The sequence below is a fragment of the Fulvia fulva genome, chromosome 4, assembly GCF_020509005.1.
Source record: "Fulvia fulva chromosome 4, complete sequence".
NCBI lineage: Eukaryota > Fungi > Ascomycota > Dothideomycetes > Mycosphaerellales > Mycosphaerellaceae > Fulvia > Fulvia fulva.
The window spans coordinates 1,662,810-1,685,967 of record NC_063015.1 but is presented as its reverse complement, the minus strand read 5'-3'; the positions used below and the strand labels follow the sequence as shown (position 1 = coordinate 1,685,967).

The 23,158-nt window shown below is 54.0% G+C and overlaps 9 protein-coding genes across 9 annotated transcripts; 4 read left to right on the top strand and 5 right to left on the bottom strand.

Moving 5' to 3' along the window:
- Positions 1 to 238: 238 nt before the first annotated feature.
- CLAFUR5_04382 (uncharacterized protein) lies at positions 239 to 883 on the bottom strand (the record flags this gene model as incomplete). The annotated part of the gene is made up of 1 exon (XM_047903530.1): positions 239 to 883. One exon carries the CDS (start codon positions 881 to 883, stop codon positions 239 to 241), a length of 645 nt encoding a protein of 214 aa, XP_047760875.1.
- A 2,207-nt stretch (positions 884 to 3,090) lies between these two features.
- On the bottom strand, positions 3,091 to 3,642 carry CLAFUR5_04381 (uncharacterized protein; the record flags this gene model as incomplete). The annotated part of the gene is made up of 1 exon (XM_047903529.1): positions 3,091 to 3,642. The coding sequence occupies one exon, from the start codon at positions 3,640 to 3,642 to the stop codon at positions 3,091 to 3,093; it is 552 nt and encodes a 183-aa protein (XP_047760872.1).
- A 937-nt stretch (positions 3,643 to 4,579) lies between these two features.
- CLAFUR5_04380 (uncharacterized protein) lies at positions 4,580 to 5,827 on the top strand (the record flags this gene model as incomplete). The annotated part of the gene is made up of 1 exon (XM_047903528.1): positions 4,580 to 5,827. One exon carries the CDS (start codon positions 4,580 to 4,582, stop codon positions 5,825 to 5,827), a length of 1,248 nt encoding a protein of 415 aa, XP_047760873.1.
- A 1,193-nt stretch (positions 5,828 to 7,020) lies between these two features.
- CLAFUR5_04379 (uncharacterized protein) lies at positions 7,021 to 7,662 on the bottom strand (the record flags this gene model as incomplete). Its single annotated transcript, XM_047903527.1, has 1 exon — positions 7,021 to 7,662. One exon carries the CDS (start codon positions 7,660 to 7,662, stop codon positions 7,021 to 7,023), a length of 642 nt encoding a protein of 213 aa, XP_047760106.1.
- A 673-nt stretch (positions 7,663 to 8,335) lies between these two features.
- On the top strand, positions 8,336 to 8,899 carry CLAFUR5_04378 (uncharacterized protein; the record flags this gene model as incomplete). The annotated part of the gene is made up of 1 exon (XM_047903526.1): positions 8,336 to 8,899. One exon carries the CDS (start codon positions 8,336 to 8,338, stop codon positions 8,897 to 8,899), a length of 564 nt encoding a protein of 187 aa, XP_047760105.1.
- Positions 8,900 to 9,005: 106 nt separating this feature from the next.
- Positions 9,006 to 10,865, bottom strand: CLAFUR5_04377 (uncharacterized protein; the record flags this gene model as incomplete). The annotated part of the gene is made up of 1 exon (XM_047903525.1): positions 9,006 to 10,865. The coding sequence occupies one exon, from the start codon at positions 10,863 to 10,865 to the stop codon at positions 9,006 to 9,008; it is 1,860 nt and encodes a 619-aa protein (XP_047760114.1).
- Positions 10,866 to 12,048: 1,183 nt separating this feature from the next.
- On the top strand, positions 12,049 to 13,640 carry CLAFUR5_04376 (uncharacterized protein; the record flags this gene model as incomplete). Its single annotated transcript, XM_047903524.1, has 2 exons — positions 12,049 to 12,985; positions 13,048 to 13,640. 2 exons carry the CDS (start codon positions 12,049 to 12,051, stop codon positions 13,638 to 13,640), a joined length of 1,530 nt encoding a protein of 509 aa, XP_047760113.1.
- A 677-nt stretch (positions 13,641 to 14,317) lies between these two features.
- CLAFUR5_04375 (uncharacterized protein) lies at positions 14,318 to 14,977 on the bottom strand (the record flags this gene model as incomplete). The annotated part of the gene is made up of 3 exons (XM_047903523.1): positions 14,318 to 14,491; positions 14,553 to 14,877; positions 14,937 to 14,977. 3 exons carry the CDS (start codon positions 14,975 to 14,977, stop codon positions 14,318 to 14,320), a joined length of 540 nt encoding a protein of 179 aa, XP_047760112.1.
- Positions 14,978 to 16,871: 1,894 nt separating this feature from the next.
- CLAFUR5_04374 (Phospholipase D1) lies at positions 16,872 to 22,530 on the top strand (the record flags this gene model as incomplete). Its single annotated transcript, XM_047903522.1, has 2 exons — positions 16,872 to 22,402; positions 22,455 to 22,530. The coding sequence occupies 2 exons, from the start codon at positions 16,872 to 16,874 to the stop codon at positions 22,528 to 22,530; spliced, it is 5,607 nt and encodes a 1,868-aa protein (XP_047760111.1).
- Between the last annotated feature and the right edge of the window lie 628 nt (positions 22,531 to 23,158).

Below are 23,158 nucleotides of genomic sequence, written 5' to 3'. Positions count from 1 at the left end.
GCATGCTCTTTTCCTGCAAGAGGCTTGTCACTGCTTCAACGCACACGAACACTGGCGGCACTATCGCTCTGGGCACTTCCATTCATTTAGGTAGCCTAAGAGTAGTAAAGAACGTATAAACCCGCACACAGACCTGTTGAAAGGGTATCATCCACCTTCACCGCTCACGCTGTGCCATCTTGCCACTGATACGACCTTCGTGTTAAACCTCCACAGCTTGCTACCCCAACCCGGTCCCCTAGGCCAACCCATCCCTCTTTGCGGCAAGCTTGAGGATGTGATCATTGAAGAACCACTTGTCAAGCTTCTGACGCTCGATAGCACTGGCGCCCTTCACCTGTCCAAGGCAGACATCCTTTGGCGCTCCACAGAGGCAATCGAATGCACGGTCAAAGTTCCACTCTGTGCTTGGGTAGAAGAAGGTCAAAGCGTCGCCGGGCTCAATACCTCGGCTACCAGAAACAGTGACCTCGCCTGCCAAGCCGAGCTCACTGATATTCAGGACCTCGCCATTGCGACTCCCGGTCGGTGGTTGCTTGGGGTATTTGCCATTGGCGTCTGGAGAGAAGACGTTGACTTCCAGAGATGGCTCGCAGCTATGGTTCATGTAGAGGAGGGCACTTCTTGGGTCGGTGTGAGTGGTTGCTGAGGTCTGGATGGTCTTCCACGTAGGAGATGGCTGTGGTGCATGGCTGGTGATGTAGGAGAAGTGAGCTCCTGCCGGTGCTGAAATCTTGGAGACGACGCAGAGTCCGGCTGGCGTGTCCACGAAAGAGACCAGGTCTTGTAAATTGTTGATGCTGAGGTCGTAGGCAGATGTTTTGGAGAGAGGGTCTTGCGTGCCGTTGACCTCGCCGTTGACTTCGCGGTTATTGAGCGTCATTGTGGTGTGTGGGCATATATGAAGTGTGCTACTTGTTAGGCGTGTGTTGTAATGTTGAGGAAGAAGAAGAAGGAATCAGATCAAAGAAAGAAGCCTGCCAGCGAGGCTGCAGGAGCGCTACTACTTCCCTGTGCCTGAATGCCTTCCTCTCCAAGATCCAGATCGCGAGCGTGGGGTATGCAGCAGTACAGACAGGCTGTGGCGCGGGTGTCCAGGTCTCCAGAGCTCGAAGAGCGGTACGCGACGGCAGAAACCTTTGCATGTGAGTAGCTCAAGAGTGCATTAGAGCTCTTTTAGTCGCTACACGACATCACGACCCAGCCTCGGCGTGACATACATGTACGCTTCTGGACAGGCCGATATCGTCCACAAAGAGAGCGACGACCAAGCACTGATTCAACGCGGGATTCATTGAGCACCAAATCGACCCAGGCTCGGGAGCTGTCAAGAAGAAACGGTCAGGCCGTCTGCCGTCTGCCTTGTGGGCCTGTTCGAATGCTAGCAGGTACTCCCCGCCATTGGGCAGGTCAGGAAGGAAGGGCACAGATGCAAAGTAATGGATCGCTCGATCTGCCGAACCTACATGTAGTAGCACAGAAAGATAGCAGGTATATGAGCTGCCGGAAGCGACCTGGGCAGGAGCGTTGGCCATGCTGTGCCGTGGAAGTGTTGTGCTAGCAAAACGAAGACTTCTCGCACGAATGGGTGAGGTCGAATTCGCTTGCACCACTCGACTTCTGCTGCAGAGTCTAATGTCGTGACTGCGTTGAGCTTTCCTACGGGAAGTCTCTCCTTCAGGAACTCGATTTGTCGGCGATGGCATGAGTCTCCTTGATGTTGCGGTGGTCTTGAAAGTGGCTCAAGTTCTCGAAGAATGGCAATAGCGCCTCAGCCTACTGTAATCGCGTTAAAGTAGACGTTATTGATCATACAATATGCTATCATGACACTCCGAAACAATGCAACGCTGATATGCTAACAGTGTACGCTCGCCGAGCATCATCTAGCAGTACACCCTTCGCCTTCCACCAAACCCTCCAGCGGATCGACCCATCATGCCTCTCCCGTATGCTGCTCTCGGTGCTGGGGCGCAGTATCCTGGTCGACCATAGCCGCCTCCGAATCGTGATGAAGAGGAAGAGTATCGTGGCTTCTCAATGATGACCGGCCCTTGTACTCGTTGTGGGCGGCGACCGAAGCACATTTTGATGACGGTGGTGTTGTAGGTCTGTTGAGTTTGGTGATGTTGAGTCCGGTGATGTTGTTAGAACAGGTTGAATTGTGTTGGTTCCTGAAGCTTCGCAGGATGTGATTTGACTGCTGGTTGTCTAATGCTGATTGTGGTGCTTGTTGTGTTTGTTTGGCAGTATGATGGGTGCTCTGTGTTCTGGAGAGGTATTGTATATTGGATTTGACAGTCGTGTCATCGAGGACGCGCATGTTACCTATATATCAACTCCTGTCCTGGCTGGCTACAGCCTCATCGTACGGCATTGCTCAATGCCTCACGATGTCATCCAAGCCAACCATATCTTGGGCTGCATATCCAAGCACATTGACCACAAGCATGACGACAGATACCACGACAAAGTAGGCCGACAAGCATCGCTGTATAGCTGTGAAGGGTCCAGAACAAGCCCAATACCAGCATTCGTTGTCTCTGCGATTCGCAATAGCTCCGCGGCGAGAGGGACAACTTGGCTGTGGCCGCCTTGTTCATGAACCTTTCTTGGCAGGAATGACGTTCGGCCAAGGAAGGGTCCTTCAAACAACGTGGAAAGCTGCATGGGTAACGGACTCTTTCTTCCTCCGCGGGAAGAAGATAAGAGATGCTAAGCACTTGTCGTCGTAAGCCAGCTTGGATGTCGTCGTTGTTCGTCCAATATCCGGGCACTCTGTACTCGTGTCCAGCTGCCTGTTCACCTGTCAAGCCCACAGCTGTGCAGGCAGGAAAGACAGTACCAACGCAGGGTACTTCTGGTTGGAAGGCTCGGATACCATGGCAAACAGTGGTCTAAGGATGAGCTCAGAGCTTTCCTGAAGTTCCACCTTCCTTGAGGCTCCAGCTTTATACGAGGACTCATGTGAACAGTGCTCGCTCCCAGTCGCAGAATGACCCTCTAGGCTCGTGGCCGTTTATCATAACTCCACTGAGAGAGAAGAAGACTGTCGTCGCTATACGACTTGCGGAAGTGGAATGTCATCACTCACGACGGAGCTGTTGTGAACTTCGTGGCGAGCCACTTGCCGTCCACAAGCTCAAAACTGGCAATGCTGACGTTCCGGCGAACAACACCAGATGGCATGCCAGTAACCTCCAGATCGGCGCGAACGGATGCTGAGGACCCCTCAATGGAAGTCGACATACCCGTACAATGAATGCCATATTCCGGGTACTGCCTCGCAAGCACTTGCCAGGCCTTGACGTATTGGTGCAGAGACATTTGCTCCTCGGTAACGAAGGGCATCTCTGCTTCCCAAGAATCAGTCTTGTCGGTCCAGATAGCTCCGCCTTCGAAAAAGTCCCTGTGGTGGACGGCCTCGATGTGTCGCAAGCACTTCCTCTCGAGCATCTTGATGACCATTCGAGAAGGCATGACGGTCTTGCTAGGAGCCACGACCCTCAATCCATCACGGCCTCCGGCCAGCGGTGCATGCCGGCCAAGTGGCGCTTGCTTCGAGGCGTGCAGAGCGGTGTTGGGTGCCACGTCCATACTATCCTTCCTGAGTGGGTCTGCTGGCTGCTGGGCGGATAGCATATCGCGGAAACGTCGATATGTGATGGCTATGGTGGTATACTTCAATGCTGTAAGCTCTTCCAATAGTGATCACCCCGTCAGTGGTATCTGTCTTTTAGGTGTCAACAAAGAGAGCAAGATACCTGCTACCCGGGCAAAGGTAATAGATAGGCGCACTACAGGCACTGCCGCCTTTCGGATATTGGTTGGACGTCATTATACAGAAGCCGGCGTTTCTTTGCGACTCAAGCGGCATTTGATGAGGCATTCGCTCCGTTCAAGCAATTTGTCGAGAGGAAGTGGACATGAGAGTTCGCAGCCAGGAAGCGATGGTGCCACTCAGCGGGCCTGCCGCCTTTTCATCGGCCAAAGCCGGAGCTGCGATCGAAGATGAACCACGACATCGACAACACGCAGATGCCATGACACTGGGTGATGGCTATCACGGGCCCCCCCTACCAAGTGAAGTGAATGACTGACTCTATGTGCATTCGCAACATTATCTAGCATGGGAGCCGCGCCTTCTCGATGCCGTTTCGCCCTTGAGCCAAAGTGGGCCTCCTCGATCGATAAGACCACACCGCAAGAGCTAGCAGGCATGCGGGCAGTACACAGCTACCCAAGCCGAACAGCGTCGTAGCCAAGAGGGTGAAGAGGCGAGCTCGTACAATGTCGATGACGGGGCCTGCCTTTGTGTCCCAACCCGAGGAGGGCCACATTGGACAAGAGAAGAGGGATCAGGCACAAGGATCGTCTTTGTCGTGGACACGAGAACAACGAATACACAATTAGCCACGTCGCTTTGATGAAAATCAAAGGCACAGGCAGGCTCGTGGGCCAAATGCCTCTGTTCATACGACCTGCATATATGGCAGCGGCCGTGGCGCGAGCTTTCATCGCCATGCAGAGTATAAGAAAAAACACCCAGAACCACACACCTGACTCAACTACACCAACCATGAGCGAGACATATGAATGTATCGACTGTCTCGACGACATCCACGACGGCTCTGCTATCGTGCTCAACGATTACCATGTCTGCGTCACTTGCTTCGAGAGCAAGCTCAAGCCAATGTTCAACCAGGCTTTGATCGACGAGTCAAGCTATCCTGTCAGATGGTCCGGGCAAGAGGTTGTACTTACCGACAGTATACGAGGGCACTTTTACGGCTCCTTCCTGGCGAAGTGGTCCGCTATACAGACTGAGCGAAGCGTTCTCCCAAAGAATAGACACTACTGTGCTGGACCACAGTGTGGTAGGTTCCTTGGTGCGATTAGCACCGAGCAAAACGTCAAAGAGTGCACCGACTGCTCTTCACGTTCTTGTGGTGTATGCGCTGTGCTTGTCACAGGACTAACCGAGGATCACAGATGTGCCACGATACCGAAGGCCGACGAAGCGTTCGAGGGAATTACCAGAGGCGTCGACTATCAGATCTGTCCAAAGTGCACCACTCCAGTGTCAATAAAAGATGGATGCAATCACATGACATGTGGCGTCCCTGCTTGTCGGTCCGGGTTTTGCTATATTTGCGGCAAAGAGGCCAAAGAGGGCTCTGGTCATTGGAACATCGGAAACCCGTGTCCGAGATATAATTCTAGAGGCGCCTCAAATGCGGCCCACGATCACGAAACTGTCCAAATTGATCGCCCAAGAGGAATCCGACACGTCATTTGGAACAGGGCCGAAGATGCCCTTAACGCAGCTAACCCGGAGCTGTGGGAAGCAATCCAAACCGATGAGGAGGCAGCCGCGGAGCGGGGATATCTTCGCGAACTCGCAGCGGAAGATATCCAAGGAGCATTTGACCGCATTTCGAATTTGTCTGAGTCTAGGCTGGCCAGAGAGGACGCCGCGGAGCTTCTCCATGTGATTGACGAGATCAGGGAATACGCTGTGAGTCTGTGGGACGATGGACAGGCCCTCCCTCTGTGGCTGAACAACACCATGCAGCTTGCTCATTATCTCTTGACGGGCACTGATGTGTACGCAGCTCCGCTGATCACAGTCATGCATCGCCCCATGGGTGAAGATTTCAAGCGATTCTTTATCGAAGAATGGGACCCGGCAATCCAGGATGTCTACCACGCCTCTGGGGAAGGCCTGATTAGATGGCCTCAGGTCGATGACGTTTACTACCATTATCGTCTGGCGGTTGATAACCGCATGGCAGAGCTCGTGGACTTCGCACCTCCTGCTGCTTGAGCGCCTCAGATGCTGCAATCATAACGCAGCCGTAGCAGACTGACGTGACTAGTAGAACGTAGCGTGTACCTGTCGTATTCAGAAACGGTAAGTACAAATGAGCACGATGTACCAAGTTACTTCATACTTCACACCTATATCAGTAAACAGGATTGTATTATGACGGGTAGGTCCCGTGCGGGATTGTGTCTTTCTGTCAATATCTCATTCTCAGGTTTCCTGCCACTCCACAATATTGATCAATGCCTGGTGTCTTGTCACGACGGCCCCGCGGTGGCTTCAACGTCCTTCCTGCTGACCACCACGACCAGAACTCACCACTTCTCTGCCTGCCTGCAGAACTCAGGAACCAGAAATACCGATACACCTTGCTCGAGTCCGACCCGATTAGTGTCGCCACCCAAACTCGAGAGCCAGCGCTCCTCCAAGTTTGCCGCCAGATCCACACGCAGAGTTTGAAGGTGTACTGGGACGACAACACCTTCAGCGTCCCCATCATCAACTGCGCTGCGAGCCTCTGCGGTGCGCTTTTTGAGACAACTGGAACACATTTCCAAGCGAACTGACGAATTCTCGGGTTATCTGCCTGTTGGTAGACGTCCTGGTTGGAGCAGTATCATGGTCTGGTGTAAAGAGGTTCAAAATGAACGCTGCTGGGGTCTTGGCCCCGAGGGTCGTTCGCGTGGACCACAAGTCGAGGTCATTACGACTGCTACACGTACAGCCGCGCAGAGGGCAGGACTATCGTGGGAAAGGTGTCTCAAAGTCCTTGAGATGTTGCGTCCTTTGGCTATCTCGCTTGAACCTGCGTGGAGGGAAGACTGATAGCGCAGAAAGTCTTCGAGTCAGGACTGGGTAAGAGAACACGGCTCTAGCTCTTGGCCAGACATACTGGTTGATGCTGGTTGCTGGAGACGGGATTTTGCGAAGGTGCCCTCGGCGTAGTACTGTATGCTCTGAGTCGCCTTTGCGAAACATCGCCGAGGGGTTAGAGTATGCACACATCAGGATTTATTCGCTCCGGGGATGCTTTTCTATCGTTCTCCATAGCTTCGTTGCAGGTGCTTTGTCGGCCAGGCGTCCTGTCACACGGCACAAACCCATAGCACGATCGTGCACTGAACGGGATGGTATCTCGGATTCTCTCGCTCGCGCGAATCCATCAAGGGATCCGCGGAGAATCAGGCATCGCTTCATCCTGTGGCACCTTTTGGTCGTTTCGCCTTCTTCTTGTCGGACTGCTCCACTGTCACTTGCTCAATACCTGCAGCTTTGGCCTTCTCTGCCCTGAGGTCCCGCTTTGCTTGCTTCTTGGCAGCTTTCGCTTCTCGCATAGCTTTCTTGTCTAAGGTGCTGTCGTCCGTTGTTGGCAGTCGGGTCGCGCTGTCGTTGTTTTTCGTCTTCGAGTTCCTGCCGGTATCCTTCCCAGGCTTCCCTTTTTTCTCGACCTTGCTTCCCGTCACATCACCTCGCTTCCTCTTCTTCACTGCCATTTCTGGCATCTCAACCCCACTGTCCTCTGGCGTCGGTGTCTCGAATGTGCCTGCCACGCCATCGCCCTTCACAAATCGTCCGTACAGTCCACCGTACAGATGTCCCTTCTCCCTCACATCTGCCAATGCAGTCCTCTTGCCAGTACCGAGGTCCTTCAAGCCTTGGTCATATGCGCGCATCCACCACTGATCCGAGACATCGGCGTGCTTGTTCAGACCTACACCGAGGACATCGACCTTCTTGCTGACCAGAAGGGGCCTGCTGATCCCGCGACCGGTCTGATCAAGGGAATGGCCATCGCCGCGCCAGCCTTGGCGCTTGAGGTAGGAAGCGGCGTCCATAGGTTGTGCTATGAGACATTGAGGAAGACGACGTTGTAAATTTTGGTCGAGTATCGATAGACTTTTGGCGAATGACTAAGCGAGCATTTCAGCCGAGTTGTTCTTCCTTCCTGCATTTCCATTACACTCCTGCCTTCTACCACATCGACATTCATCTTACAGCAATGTCATCTAACACTGAATCGGCCGATGAAGCAAGTGACAAGGAGGTTCTGTACAGAATGTCATCGATCGTATTGGTCCGCAGATCGGTCCCCCATCGCACGCCGGCTTGGGGAAGGTCTACCTGATGCTTAAGCTTTGTTCAGAGCCAGGCCAGATGACCTACCTTTGTTTGCTTGAGTTGCAGGAACTGAGCTGATAAGCAAATTCGGTAGGCAGCTACCTGCAGCTGTTGTTCAGAGCTACTCAACATTCTCCAAAACTTGGCAAATGTCCTCAGCCATGGCCCGCATATATACACATTTCACGTTCCTGCTAACATTACTGCGACGTCAACACACAATACCATCATGGCACCGCGAACCACCAAGAACACGATCCTCAGGACCCTCTCGGAGTATCCCGAGAACACGCAGAAAGAATCAATCTCTTCAACATCCCTCCAGAAATCAGGAATCCAATCTTCAGGTTCGTGGTAACTGCCCTTGAGGACACAGAATTCGGTGCAGCAATGGGAATATTGCCCCTTTCATACATGGCGCTCAGTCTGGATACGGACGATAAGCCAATCACAGCTCGGATCCTGGTCTTCTTGCGGACCTGTCGACTTGTCTACTGGGAGGCAGCAGCACTCTTTTATCACCGCGACCACCTCGTACTAAGCAGTTATGACCTCCTTGCGCAGGATCCTCGCTTCCCAAAAGACGACGTAGATAGGCCTGGGCAGTTCTGGACCTGGACAAGTCCCGTGCGATCTGTTAGCATCAAGCACTTGACCGTCTCCTTCCAGTTCTCCGAGCATTATATCCCAGTCTGTAGACGTCTACGAGTCATGACAGAATTGAAGACTATTCGGTTCGTGGTGCAGTATGTGCGTGGAGACGACGAGGACCGTATCGAGGATGAACTTCTCCTGCGTGCTCTGCGAGTGCTTGCCAAAGACTTGCGGCCGATCTTACAGAATTTCCCGGCGTTGAGCGAGATTAGATACTCTGGTCCAAATGATCGCCAACAAACTGGGCCGCACAAGGTTTCGCGAGAGGATTGGAGTGTTAGGTTTGCTGAACAGTTCTAGCCAGGGAGCTGCTAGCCAGGGAGCTGCACTGACATGCACAGCCAGAATCATACTCAATCATGGTCATTGCTCTCGTGACTATATGCATACATTCATAATGCTGTAATTACTCTGGGAGTTTTTTCGACTCTCCCCAATGCTTCCTACCCAACTTCTCACCTCCCGCAGTCGGGATAGAATCTGGGTTCTCCTTCACAGTCCTACCCTCGCGAGCTTCATGCTCCAGGTGCTCGCGCGCAGACTCCTTGCCCTGCCAGTACGGATCGTCCTTACCAGTCGAAGTGGGCTGGAGCTGGTGTCCCTCAGGGTGTTTGTGATCAACGTGCTCGCCACGGTTGGCCTGCGCACCTTGTGCATCGCTTCCTAGGACGTGGTCGTCAGACGCAGAGTGTGCTGGGTCCTTGCGGAGCTTCTCTGTTGCGCTGTCTGTGGGGTCTGTACGCTCTTTTGAGGTGCTGTTGAGGTCGCTGGCGCTCGTGCCGGTCTCGCCGCGGCTGGCTTGGTGGCCTGCGGCGGAGGAGCCGAGGACTGCGTCGTCAGAGGCTGAGTGGGTTGGGTCTCTTCGGAACTTGTCGGTGGCTATGTCTGTAGGGTCTGTTCGCTCCTTGCGGGTGGTGTCGTTGTCGTGAAGGCGGGTGGCTTCTGCGCCTGCTACTCCAGCAGCTAGACCGGCTCCGCCAGCTGCTGCACCGAGAGCAGACGTGTGATGCTCCGAAGTGTGAGCTTGACGATCGCTGCCATCAAGCTGGGTGGTAGGTACAAAGGTGCCAGATGGGTCGTGTGCTGGGTCGTCGCGAGTGCTGTTCGACAGGACAGCACCGGCACCGAGACCAGCCGCGCCAGCAGTGAGATCAGAGTTTGTCGAGTGACCAGACTTGTCAAAAGCTGGGTCGTCCCTCGTGCGGTCAGCTAGCCCTGCACCGCTTGTTGCATGTGCTGCGCCAGCGGTAAAACCTGGAGCACTAAGATCCTTTGCGCCACGCTCACTGCCATCCGCAGCAGCATCACTATCGGGGTGCCAACCTGCCTTTGGCGCTGGAACACCGCGAGTGCTCTCAGCATCGAGACCGGCCACGTGGCCGGCAACCTCTTCTGCTGATCTGTGGCCGGTGAAATCAACACCTTGGTTGTACTGACCCGGTGCTGAACTCAATGTGCTTGCACCTCCCACGGGACCAACACCTCCTGTCTGGTTCGTGGTACCGACACCTCCGCCACGCACACCACTATCGGTGTAAGCTCCCGGGTGGATGCCAGTGACTGTCTGTTCGGTTCCTACAGCCGGGTAGCCACTGCCATGCACGCCGTGGGTACCGGTAGCGGATTGTGGTGCGACTGCGCCAGACTGTGCTGCACCAGTGTGAGAGCTGCTGATGACACCGCTACCAAGAGCCGCCCCAGTGCCATGACCAACACCCTCGCTAGTGGCTGGCGCTGGCTGTGCCACGATACCCTCAAGCTCTTGCTGCACTTCACGCTTATCGTGAATAGCTTCTGCACTCCCTGTCGTTTGAGGAGCGACATCTGGTGCGGTGCGATACGAATCTGCGACCTGGCGTGGAAGACCGGTCTGTTCACCTCGCTCTCCTCTCACAAGCTCTCGCTGCTCGAGCTCAGATGTTGGCAATGTCTGCGGACGACCTTCCTGACTGAGGCCGGACTGGGACGTGGAACCTGATGTGTTCAGCGGGAAATTCCTGCTGCTGGTTCCTGGAGTATCTTGAGACGAGAGACCGGGTGTCGAGATCGTGTTTGGATCTGCAATCAGATTAGGGTCTGCTATCTCAGGTATAGCAAGACGGCCCGAGTCACCTCTCTCATTCAGCTTGTTCTGAATGTGCTCCACGCCATCTTGGTGGATGGCAGAGTTGCCAGTCGCTGTAGTATTGCTCGAGCCGGTGAGGTAGTTGACACCAGCTGTGAGAGCATCAGTCACACCTCTTCCACTTTGTCCTTCGCCTGACATGCTGTGCTGTTCGGTATATCCCAAGAAAGGTATTGATCGTTCTAGCGAAAAAAAAAGACTCGTTTACAGCAAGGGAAAGGGCGTCGTCCAACAAGACTCGGACAGCCACGTGACAGCATACATATGTATGGCACGCGGCCATGCCTAGATGTCGTGTTCCACATCGTTCATGCTTGCGTCATATGGCACAGGTGGCACAATGCCGTACGCATGGGCGGACTGACGGCATGCGATGGCATCCACACAAAGAAGCTCCAGCTTCTTTGATCAGCTTGGGCGCCAACATTTGGTGGGCGTGCCAATGAGTTAGCTACCGTGTTCCATCATGACGGCAAAAAACTGTGGAAGCAGGCTCTGAGGTGGAGGAGGGTGACGTTGACGATGGCTGTTCGGCTGGTTCGCTGTCGCGCTAATCCCTGTAAGGCTTGCATCATAATAACAAGAGCGCTCATGACTTATAGGTTATGAGTATGACAATGCTTCGCCTATTGATATATACCATCACCTTCTGTCTTCCGTCACTTCGCCACGTTCATGTCTCTTCAATGCGTATTCGACACTGCCGGCTTGTCATGAATGCCATCTCTCGAAGGGATGACGACAACTCACACGATCTGCGAGCGTGTCGTACTTGCTATTGGACCTCGACATGCGGCGTGAGCGACTCGGTCCTGTTTCCTGAGGCTGTTGCGTAGAGCGTAATCTTCATGCTGGTGTGTTCATCAGCCTCCAGCAACGCCAGTGCTTCTTAGCGATCGTTCTGCTTTTGTCTATGCTGTCAGTCCGGTGCCACAGCTGACCGCTGCGATATGCACTCGGGTTATCATCACGCGTGCTACCCGGACAGGATCACACTGCTTCCGACTACGAGGCACGCGAGGCTATGCGTGTGCCTGCCAGACACTGCCGAGCGCACTTTCCCGGGTCTCTTCTGCCAAGCTCTTGATCACATGGACCTCTCCTGTTGCCTTGATAGAGCGCTGGCGATGCGAGGGTTGCCTAGGACTGGATGTGTGGTTTCAATGCGATTGGCACATCATCGTGAGTAATACTCTGCTGCTACCGTTTCTCACCACAAAAAGAAGACACTTCCAGGTTCTCACGCGACGCGTTTGGTCGCGTGAATTTCGCGCCTGAGACTTTCTGCTGCCTTCCGGCGAGCTCGGGCACCCATTTCGTGAATATGGACCCCTTGTCGTCGTTGCTCGTGCAGCAAGATGTTCGATTGGTCCCAGCCTCCTCTGCACAGTTTGCATCGTCCCAGCAACGGGTCGTTGCAAAAGAGAGGGTGCGTGAGGCCGCTACTGCAGAAGGGCCGGAAGAAGTGCGGACACAGACAACGTGCAACGTGATCAATCCTCAAAAACGACCTCGCGCACATGTGCATCACGAGACTCTAGATTCGTCTTCACGTGCGAAGAGGCAGAAGTCCACAAAAGGACTTCGACCTGTCCAGATAGAGATAGACTCCTCTCCTTCCACACTGGAAAGCACCGCGCAGAACAAACTCGACCAAGCATATTCTGTGACCACCACCAGGAGAGACCAACATCCACCAACACAACAAGACTGCCTTCCTGTGGATGACAACATGCCACCACCATCGGTTCAATTGGCTTGTGCAGATCTCGACATGCTTCGTGGAGGCGGCCACGATCTGGGCTTGACTCATCCCGATGACTACCTGGAGGAAGAAGACCCGTCTGAATTCGAGTCTGGACCACTGGAAGGCCTCCAAAGTATGGCAGAGTACGAGAAAGCCTACCCGTATACTCCACCTCCTCCCAAAGGTGTTGCTCGGCGATTCAGTGGGAACAATGGAAAGTACAGCTCCGAGTTCCAGATGGCGGCTGATGAACGTGGGTTGAAGATCGAGTTCGACTTTCGCGAGAAGGAGAAAGGCCGGTTCTGGGCGTGGCTAAAGGTCAACAACGAGCTTCTTGGCGAAGTCGGACCCTATGCATCCAAGAAGGACGCAAAGGAGGCTAGCTGCAAGGAGAACTTGAGCAAGCTCGAAGCTTACGGTAACCTCAAGAAGCGTAAGAGCTCTGGCCAGAAGGACATTCTGTCATTGACTCCAAAAGGCTTCGAAGACGAGAACTGGATAGGCATACTCAATAGTAAGTGTTCTGGCGCGTCCAACGACTGCGTGACGGACTGAGAACGTACTGACTGCCAGCAGGCTACTTGCAGACAAAGCAACTTCCGACTCCAGAGTATGGGCCGTCGGGGGTGCACCCTAGCATGGGTCCTTGGTTCTGCACGGTGAGATTCAAGGGTAGTCCGTTAACACCCTTTGGATACGGCATGGGCCCGTTCGGTAGAAAGAACGAAGCCAAAAAGGTGGCAGCCATGGAGGCTGTACAATGGCTTCGACAAGAAGGCAAGCTCGACCACGGCACCAAGCGACGTAAGTCCGACGGGTTCTCCACAAGTCCCGGCCCTGGCGACACTGGCCTCACGCAGAGTGTAAAGCAGCTTGAGGTCCAACCACCTCAAGTCCTCACCAACAGGTCACTCGCTCAGCAAGTCCATGATGCAGCCTTGCGTCTCGGCTTCACGCAGCCAGCATTCCCAACTCAACAGCTGGACGGCTCCTTTGTGAACATGTGCGCAACATTCAATCCCAACGATGCGAACAGGGAGCCGAGACTCGCTGGCGAGGTCTGTAAAGTTGGCCCAGTCTTCGGCAAGAAACCCGCAAAGGAGGAGTGCTGTCGCGAGCTGTTGAGACTACTCGACAAGATTGAGCAAAGCAGGCAATCTCTGATATGAGTGGTTCATGTCTTTATCAGCTCACAAGTCCTCGGCGGCAACAGCCACTTCATGGCACATTGAGCTGAAAAACACTGGAGTACAACGACGACTCATGCCATTCATTTACGATCCACGGCATCCCACATACGACATTACGGAGTTCTGATCCTAAGCGAGTATTCCTGAAAAGCGCTCATCTGATTTACACTGCAGCACGGAAGTTTGAAAGCATACCAATAGCGGGACTGATCTTCGACCAGCATGGTCTGTACTGTGTATTTAGATACCAAGGCTTGTGCGGCCGAGAGCGACACACCGTGTTCTACCGCCACACGGCAAATCATTCCATAATTGTGCTCTCTGATCGCGGTACATAAGTGAGGACTCCAAAGCTCTTAATGTTCGTCGTCCCACTTTCGCGAGTCCAGTCACAGCTCACCTGGCCGTGGCGTCGCGAGCAGGTACCACAATGAAGACAAGAGACAAGTCAAGGAGAACAAAATTTCCTTTTCCCAAATCAAAAGATCGGTAGTGCAGTTGTTGTACACGATCCCCCGAGAACGCCACGATCAGCAATTTTCTCCAAAGAGCTTCAGGCTGTCTATCTACTTTCAAATGAGTGCCACAGCGCCCAACTTCCCCTTGTCCTCCATCACCATCGTCAATGGCCACCAGGGCACTACGATGCGACGCATCTAGTTCCAGTAATCATCGTAGTCATCATCATCAACATTGTAGTCCTGCGGAGACTTTGGATCGCAGTTAGACGTAACGTACGCCGGGTTATACTGGTCATAGGCTGGGCCATTGTTCTGGCAAGCAGCGCCCCAACCACGTTTCTCGAGACCAATGCTGTTGTCGTCGTAGCACTGCAGGGACACGTTGTGTTAGCAAAAGTGCACTACCAACATGATCCGCAGTGATGCTTACGGCTCCACTGCCCTCATCGAAGTCGAGGTTGTCCCAAGTCTGCTTTAAGTCGTTGCAAGCGGCACGAGCAACATCAGGATCGACAACGCCGTTGACGCTGCAAGTGCAAGAGTCCCGTAATCCATAATCACGGACCCCGTCATTTGGGTCGAAGTTGCGGCCGTCGTAGCGACGACCACGGCCGCGACCACGACCGCCACGACCTCCGCCACGACCTCCGTAGGGGAAGTTGCCACGGCCGCCACCACGCTGTGGTCGGTAGCGTCCGCCGCCCCAGCTGAGCTCGCCTCGGTTGGCTTGTTCGCTTTGCTCTGTGGCGCCGGCACTGTCAGGTGATGATGTTAGTCTCTGATGTTGGGGTCGGTGAGAATGGGCTGAGCGTACATTGCCACGAAGAGGGCTGCTGCAACTGTAAAAATTTGCATGATAATGGTGGATGGGTGGGCAAGTGGTTTGCTGTGTTGTGTTGTATTGATTCAAATGAGTGTTGCGAGAAGTGCTGTGCTGTGCTGATGGTTTCTCTCGTTGGCAGCTGGAAGAGGTCTTTATAGCAGGGCACTCATCAAGAAGCCAAGCTGTCAACCTCCCTGTCTGTGACTTGCCATGCTCAGTGGTCACGTCCTCGTTCGACTGTCTAGAATGCGTTGACTCGGGAAAGCGTAGGTAGGCCCCGGTTGTGATGCGAGCGCATCCTCATGCACGGAGCCTCCGGCATAGCCTCTGAGACAAGTGTAAGCTGACTCCGTTCCATTCTTGTTCGTCTCAGATGGCTTGCTTCTAGAAGTCCTGAAAGACCACAGGCTGTTGAGAACTGACATGTCGGTGACAACGAGGTTTCGCATGTATCTGGATTTGTGATGTTGAACATAGACTGAGCATTATACTAGTCTCGATAAAGGACCAATTCCTGAGCCTGCATGATTGCGAGGAAGCAGCATCGTGCTGTCGACTGCACGGCTGCACGCCGCCAAGGAGGGCAGGTAGAAAATAAGGTTACACCTCATACGTGGACGAGAACTTTGTCCTAGGATCTGGCGACCACAACCGTTTAACAGAACCTTGCTGAAACAATCCTGGCTTTTAATGAATGCTTTAGAAAGCTGTGCAATCCAGGACTGTGGACTCCGCCGCGGATGGAAGATATGACAGCTGACTTTCCACGGCGAGTCGTTCATGGAAGACACCGACGTTGCCTGGACTTCGCCCAGCTAGGCGTAAGCACATGTCATGCTTGACAGCAGGCTGTAACGGGCACAATGTGCGCACTGCAAACGCAGCCAGCGTGCCTGGACGTCGTTCATGCCGACAGTAAATAGAGGGCTCGCGGTTGCGCCCGTACCTTCGTGGTACCTGCTTGCGGCTTGCTCAACGCACTGACCCGGGTAGTAGTCGGCCTCCCTCTCGGATGAGCTGGAAATATCGTGATGGCTCGTGACGGCCGTGACAAAGTCGTCACCTTGATCGCCGTCATGAATCTGCCTGCAGCATAACATCCGCTGCTCGCGTAGCAGGCAATTTGCATGAAGATCCGAAGGCCAAGCCTGGCTGTCCCATCCAGAGGCATAAGGTATATCTGTACAGAACAGGTTGGCCGACACGGCTGCTAAAAGCAGGTCTCTTCTGCTCCCTGCCAAGCCACCACATATGTAGGGACATCATGAGCATGTACTGGCCATCTTTGGAGCAGGTCAGGTGACTTGGTTCACTTGGAGAGCTGAAGACTTCATGATTCTGGCCATGAGGATGTTCGATGTCGTAGCTGCCAATCGGATGTGCGCGTGTCGTCGAGTGTGCTAGTCGTGCTTGGCTGGAGGAGCTCTGAGCCTGTGAAGTGTTCGTCACATGTGACGTACAGTAGTATCTGCCGGCCCTGAAGAGGTCTGCCATCGTCGAACATCGCATCGTCTCGGCGAAACTGTCTCCTGGATGTTTCCCATGATGACGGAACTGTGCGACACGAGGTTGACATTGAGGAGCATTCAGGTCGGACGCACCTTGAAGCGATCCTCGACCAGATTTGATGTGGGGCCCGCTAATCGCGCTTCCAGAGCGCGTTGTTCCACTAAAGTGGACGTTGACGTTGACTGCGCACGCTGCGACATGTGCACGTACATGAAAGCTGTAGAAACTAGAAACAGGATTGACAGCATGCCGGGACCCCGGCGCCATGGAGCTTAAGTACATCATCGCAGCCGATATCGCCGAGAAACGAAGAGCGACAGCGACAGCAACAGCAACAGCAACGGACACTGAGACGCGCTTGCAGAGAGGGAAAGGGAGCAGGCGCTGGCGGACATAGGAGGATAGGTTCTAGACAACATGGCAGCGACGATGATGATGTCCAGGGACGACCAAGTCTCCCCTATGGACAAGACAAGGGACGTTTCGCCTCATGGCAATGTGCCTCTGCAGCAACAGAAAGGAGACATGAAGACAAATGGATATGCCTCATCATCCTCACGGACCAAGCAGGAGAGCAGCATAATCAACGACGGGGAGTTACCGCCGGTACCGACAGGGCCACTTCGTGTCAACACTGGCTCCAAGCTTGATCTACCACCTGCCATTCAGTTTCCGCCGCCTTCGCCGGGCGCATTTCCTTTCCACGCCAGCCCCGGCTCTACAGGACCTTCGCCGACGACATCCGCTTTCCCGCCGTCTGGCATGCGGAATGGGAGCGATCATGAAGCGTCGCCGGGAGGGCTAGGGAGGAGGAGAGTTCCAGTCCCAGGCAGCGCCACGCCAACAGAGCGACGAAGTGTGCAGTTTGATCGAGGCACGAAAGAAGAGGCAGGCCCGACACCTCTGGCCAAAAGCGCAACGATAGAAGGCGACGAGCAGCAGGAGGATCAACTCGACTTCAAGGACAGGCAGGGCTCAGGTTCTTTCTTCATGAAACTCCGATCACTGGCACATCCACCTGGTGGTTTTGGTGGGCACGGGCGAAATGGAAGCACTGCTACAGGAGTCTCCACGCCAAATGCTGCGCTATCTCCACAATCCGAGCGGAGCGAGCCCATGTACCATATACCGACCGAAGCAGTGGAGTCTGGAACGGACGCCGACCAAGATTCTTCTGAGGCCGAGCAGGTGGACGGCCTCCGGCCAAAGAGACGACGAAAGAGCAGGAGGCCGGGTCACAGTGGTGGAGACTCTCAGCCAACAACACCCAGGCAGTCCCGGTTCGCATCCTTCATGCGTGAGCACTCAATGGCAGTAGCCTCCAGTAGTCGACCACCCGCATCCAGGAGAGCAACCTTCTCGGAGGCGGACGAGGATGGCAGAGCTGGCATGTCAGAAGATGAGGGCAGGGACAAGATACGTACCGCCTGGCGGAGAGGTCTTGAGCACGCTCGCGGGCTAAGCTACGCTCAAAAGACTGAAGGACAGGACATCACCGAGAGCAAGCGACCTGGAGCCTTCCGCCGAGTCACAGGCATTGGTGGAACGGATAGTAACAGTTCACCATTTCGACAAGGCGCAGTCAGGCAACAGAGCTCAAGTGCTCAGAAATGGCGACAGGTGAAGGCTGGTTTGAAAATGCTTGGTCAACGGAAAACGAACGAGCGAACGAAGGTGGACCATCAGAAATCGGCTCAGCTGATGGCTGAACTACTTGCTGGAGCACCTGCAGCGCTCATCTTCGCAAGCATGTTCCAACGAGACCAGAATGAGCATCGAAAGGTTCCCGTTCTACTAGAGCAATTGAAGATCACCATACCGGAAGTCAAGGCCAAGACCGATGGTAAGGATGGAGACAGAGACTACATCTATCGGATTGATCTTGAGTATGGGAATGGACCAGCACGAATGCAATGGACCATTTACCGATCGGTCGGAGATTTCGTTCAATTGCATTATAAATACAAGGCTCGGAACGTGACTGAGAAGACGAAGCACTTCATGCATAGCGACAAGATGAAGGCAAAACAGCCGCGCTTCCCCAGGAGTGTGGTGCCCATCGCACGAAGCATGCGAGGGCTTATGGATCAGCTTCAGGATGATGTAGAGGAGGCAGAAGTGCAAACACCAGCGACGCCTGGCTATCTGGACGCCGAGACCGAAGCTAATACCAACGCGAATAAACCTATCGGCCATAGGAGGGCCAACTCGTCGTTCTTTGCGCCTAGAAGGCAAAGCACCGGTGAAATCGGCAATACATCTGTGGATCCAGATACTTTGACCACAAGGCAAAAGGAGATGTATGCGGAAAGATGCCGCCAGAAACTGGAGACATATCTGCAGCAGATGATACGCTGGCTGATCTTCCGGCCGGACAGCACGCGGTTATGCAAATTTCTTGAAGTGTCCGCTATGGCAATTCGTCTATCTGCGGAGAGTGGCTACCAAGGCAAGCAGGGTCTGCTCCAAATTGCTTCTAGGAGGCACCTTGAGATGCGACGAAAGTTACAACAACTTGGGCGTAGTAGTGCAGTGAGCGAATTCAAAGAACGTCACAAGCGGCGATGGTTCTTGGTACGACACAGCTACGTTGTCTGTGTGGATGGCCCAGAGTCTCTGATCCCGTACGACGTCTTTCTGGTGGACAGTGACTTTGCCGTCGAGAAGCCAAAGCAGCGCATACTTGACCAGAAGACGACTCAAGACATGGCCAAGATAGCCAAAGAGAATGCGAAGCCGACGAAGAAGGCCCACATGTTACAGGTCTACAACGCGGAACGGAAGCTCAAGCTGTATGCCCGTGATGAGAAGCATTACAACCAATGGAGGGAGTCTTTGACCTCCATGGCGACCGCGACTGTATGGTCTCAGAAGCAGCGATTCAATAGCTTTGCGCCGGTCCGTAACAACGTCTGGGCGCGATGGCTCGTGGACGGCAGAGATCACATGTGGCAAGTCTCGAGAGCGATCGATAATGCGAAGGACCTTGTCTACATCCATGACTGGTGGCTTAGTCCTGAGCTTTACATGCGTCGACCTGCAGCCATCAGCCAGAAGTGGCGCTTAGACCGCCTGCTCCGTCGCAAGGCGGAGGAAGGCGTCAAGATCTTTGTCATTGTTTACCGAAACGTCGAATCTGCCATCCCGATTGACTCTGAGTACACGAAGGGCAGCCTGCTCGACCTTCATCCGAACATCTGTGTACAACGTTCGCCCAACCAGTTCAGACAGAATCAGTTCTTCTGGGCTCATCACGAAAAGCTGGTGGTTGTGGATAACATGATGGCGTTTGTTGGTGGTGTCGACCTTTGCTTCGGTCGATGGGATGAACCCTGCCATACGCTCACAGACGACAAGCTCACTGGGTTCGAACTTGATCACAACGTGCCCAAGGACTCTGACCATTGCCAAGTATGGCCCGGAAAGGACTACTCCAATCCTAGAGTACAGGACTTCTATCAGCTTGACAGGCCTTACGAGGAGATGTACGACAGGACCAAAGTCCCGAGGATGCCGTGGCACGACATTGCAATGCAGATAGTGGGACAGCCAGCCCGAGACGTTGGTCGGCATTTCGTTCAGAGGTGGAACTATATTTTGCGACAGCGTGTCGCTTCACGTCCCACGCCCGTGCTGATGCCGCCACCCGAGTATGACCAAGAAGAGCTCGACAGGCTCGGCATGACCGGCACTTGCCAGGTCCAAATCTTGCGTTCTGCTAGCGACTGGTCCATCGGTACCCCCAAAAGGGTAGAGCACAGCATCATGACAGCCTACGTCAACTTGATCAAGACCTCCGAGCACTTCGTCTATGTGGAGAACCAGTTCTTCATAACCAGCTGCCAGGTCAATAACGTCGTCATTCACAATACCATTGGCGATGCGATTGTGGAGCGCGCGATTCGAGCGCATGAGAATGGCGAGCAATGGCAGATATGCCTCGTCGTTCCGCTCATGCCGGGGTTCCAGAATAGCGTCGACGCCCAGGATGGTACAAGTGTGAGATTGATCATGCAGTGCCAATTCAGGAGCATTTGCCGGGGTGAATCATCCATCTTCCAGCGCTTGACGAATGCAGGGGTCAATCCCCATGACTACGTTCGATTTTACTCTCTGCGGCAGTGGGGCAAGATTGGGCCTCAGAAATGCCTTACAACGGAGCAACTCTACATCCACGCGAAATGCATGATCGTGGACGACAGACACGTCATCATCGGGTCTGCCAACATCAACGAGAGGTCCATGCTGGGGTCTCGCGATTCCGAGGTTGCTTCTATAGTCACCGATACCTGCATGTTGCCGAGTTTTATGGGAGGTGAGCCTTATGAAGTTGGCGAGTTCCCGCACACCTTGCGAAAACGCCTGATGCGAGAGCACCTTGGTATTGATGTAGATGCGATCTATCGTCGCGAGCAAGCTGCTGCAGAGCGGGAAGATCAAGATGCCGAGATGCAACGCATCTACCGGGACGACCACTTCACCCCGTCAAAGGAGTACTTCGAGACGCCGCCCCAGACTCCCCTTGCATCTGCCATCAATATACATAATCTTGAGGCGACAGCGCCTGGCTTTGCTGGAAGGAAGGCGGCATCTAATGAAGCGGCCGGCAATACACGGACCCCTTCCAGCGAAGCGCAAAATGTGGACCACCACGCACGTGCCAAAAAAGCCCACGAGCATGAGCTTGACGTTGCAGGTTATGGCTTCGACAATATGAAACAGCTTGTTGAAGCAGGCGACAATGGTTTAAGGGACACCTTCATCGATGAACACGGCCGTGAGGTGTTCCTGAAGAAAGATGCACCAGACACGAGACGTCTCGAGGATCGTCAGCAGGAAGACTTATCCCGGCAACGCAGCGAGAGTAGAGAGCGGAAACTTGAACCTCCCGCTCGTCCTCCCTGGCCCACAGAACGCTTGGAGACACATCATCTTGGCCTGCCGACCCGTTCGACGCTACCTGAGCTGCCAGCTCTTGACGACACCGATATTGGAGGTCCACCACTTAAGCGTGGCATGTCCCAAAGCTCTAAGAGGGCTCTGGACTCATTAACGCGCTCTCTGCGTCGCCCCGATGTGCATGAAGACTGCATGACTGACCCCATTGCGTTCGGCTTCTACAGAGACATATGGCACCTGGTCGCAGAGAACAACACCAACATCTATCGCAAAGTCTTTCACTGCATGCCCGATTCCGAAGTCAAAGGTTGGCATGAGTACAATGAATGGAATCTGCGAAATGAAGCTTTCATGCAATCGCAGGGCCTCGGCAAGAGTGAACCACGCAAAGACCAGGGTGCACCCAGCCAGTCTGGACCTCCTGGTGCTGGCGGCACTGCTCCGTCCAGCCCCACCGACGGCTCTTTCCCAGATGGCAGCTTGAAGTCGAGAGGTATGTTGTCCGGTCTCGCCTACAAACTGCGGCCAGGCACGAAAGGTATGAAGGCGGACACGACTCACACCGAGGAGATGCACGAGAAAGGAATGCGCGGACAGGAATCTCCTGAACCCCCGGCGTCAGCAGCATCTAGCGACCCTACTGCCGTACCATCTTCTGACCGCACGCCTATGAGCGAGAAAGATGCAGCAAAGCTAGGCACTCCGCCACTGGAACATAATGAAGAGACACCAAGGCAACTCTCTGGCGACTATGAGAAGGCAGCTGCTCAGCAGTACGACGCTGACAAGACAGCACAGAAGGACGATGACCTCTTGAGCAAAGCTCGCACTATTCAATACTCTGATGACATCAACCAGGCGTCAGAAACAACAGCCACACAATCTACTCCGAGCACCGGTCTACACCCTACAGCGTCGCGGAAAGGTCGACGCCGCGGCACGACCAAGAGCAGTGCTAGACCACTTCCCGATGATGTGCTTCCAAGGGAAGAGGCAGAAGAACTTCTCAACCTCATCCAAGGCCACCTCGTACTCTGGCCTTACGACTGGTACGTAATATCTTGATACATGACTTTGACCTTCAACTGACATCTCGTGCAGGCTTGAGAAGGAAGAGCGTGGCGGTAATTGGCTCTACAGCATCGACACAGTGGCTCCGCTCGAAATTTACGACTGAGACTTTCGTACGGCTTCTTCTGACGTTCTTGGATCAGGTTTCCTGCATTTATGGTGCTGGCTCGGGTTGGGAAGATACTCCTGTTGCATAGCAAGCAACGTGTTCTGGGTTGGTGGTTTGGGTGTTGCATCACTAATTACCGGTAGACTTAACACTTGTACATAATCATTATTCACATATGAGACAGATTGGCCGCAAGTCTTTCGGGGCCTTATCGTACCACCGGTAAGAGAAGTGATGAAGGTGCAGGTCGCCAAGTGAGGAAGCGATACCTCCTAGTCTGCCCTGGCACAGCTGCTCTTGTCTAATCAGATCATCTACACAGCGCTAGTAGCGCCGGGCGGTCGTTCTTGCACCTTGGCGGTAGCAGTGTTGCAAGTAATTGCGATCGTAAGAGTCTTACCATGCCACCAAGAAGAGCCCCGCACCGAGCAAGAGCTCCTTCCGCCTTCTCTGATATATGGCGACACAGCATGTCGGGAGGCAGTTGCCAGCTTCAGCAGGCAGGAGCATTTCCCCAACTCGAAAGTCACTCCTGCCGACAACACCCCAATCCCTCTTACGCTGGGACTTCCACCCTCCACCAGAATCATAGTACGCAAAGAAGAGATCACCAAGCCCGCAACAG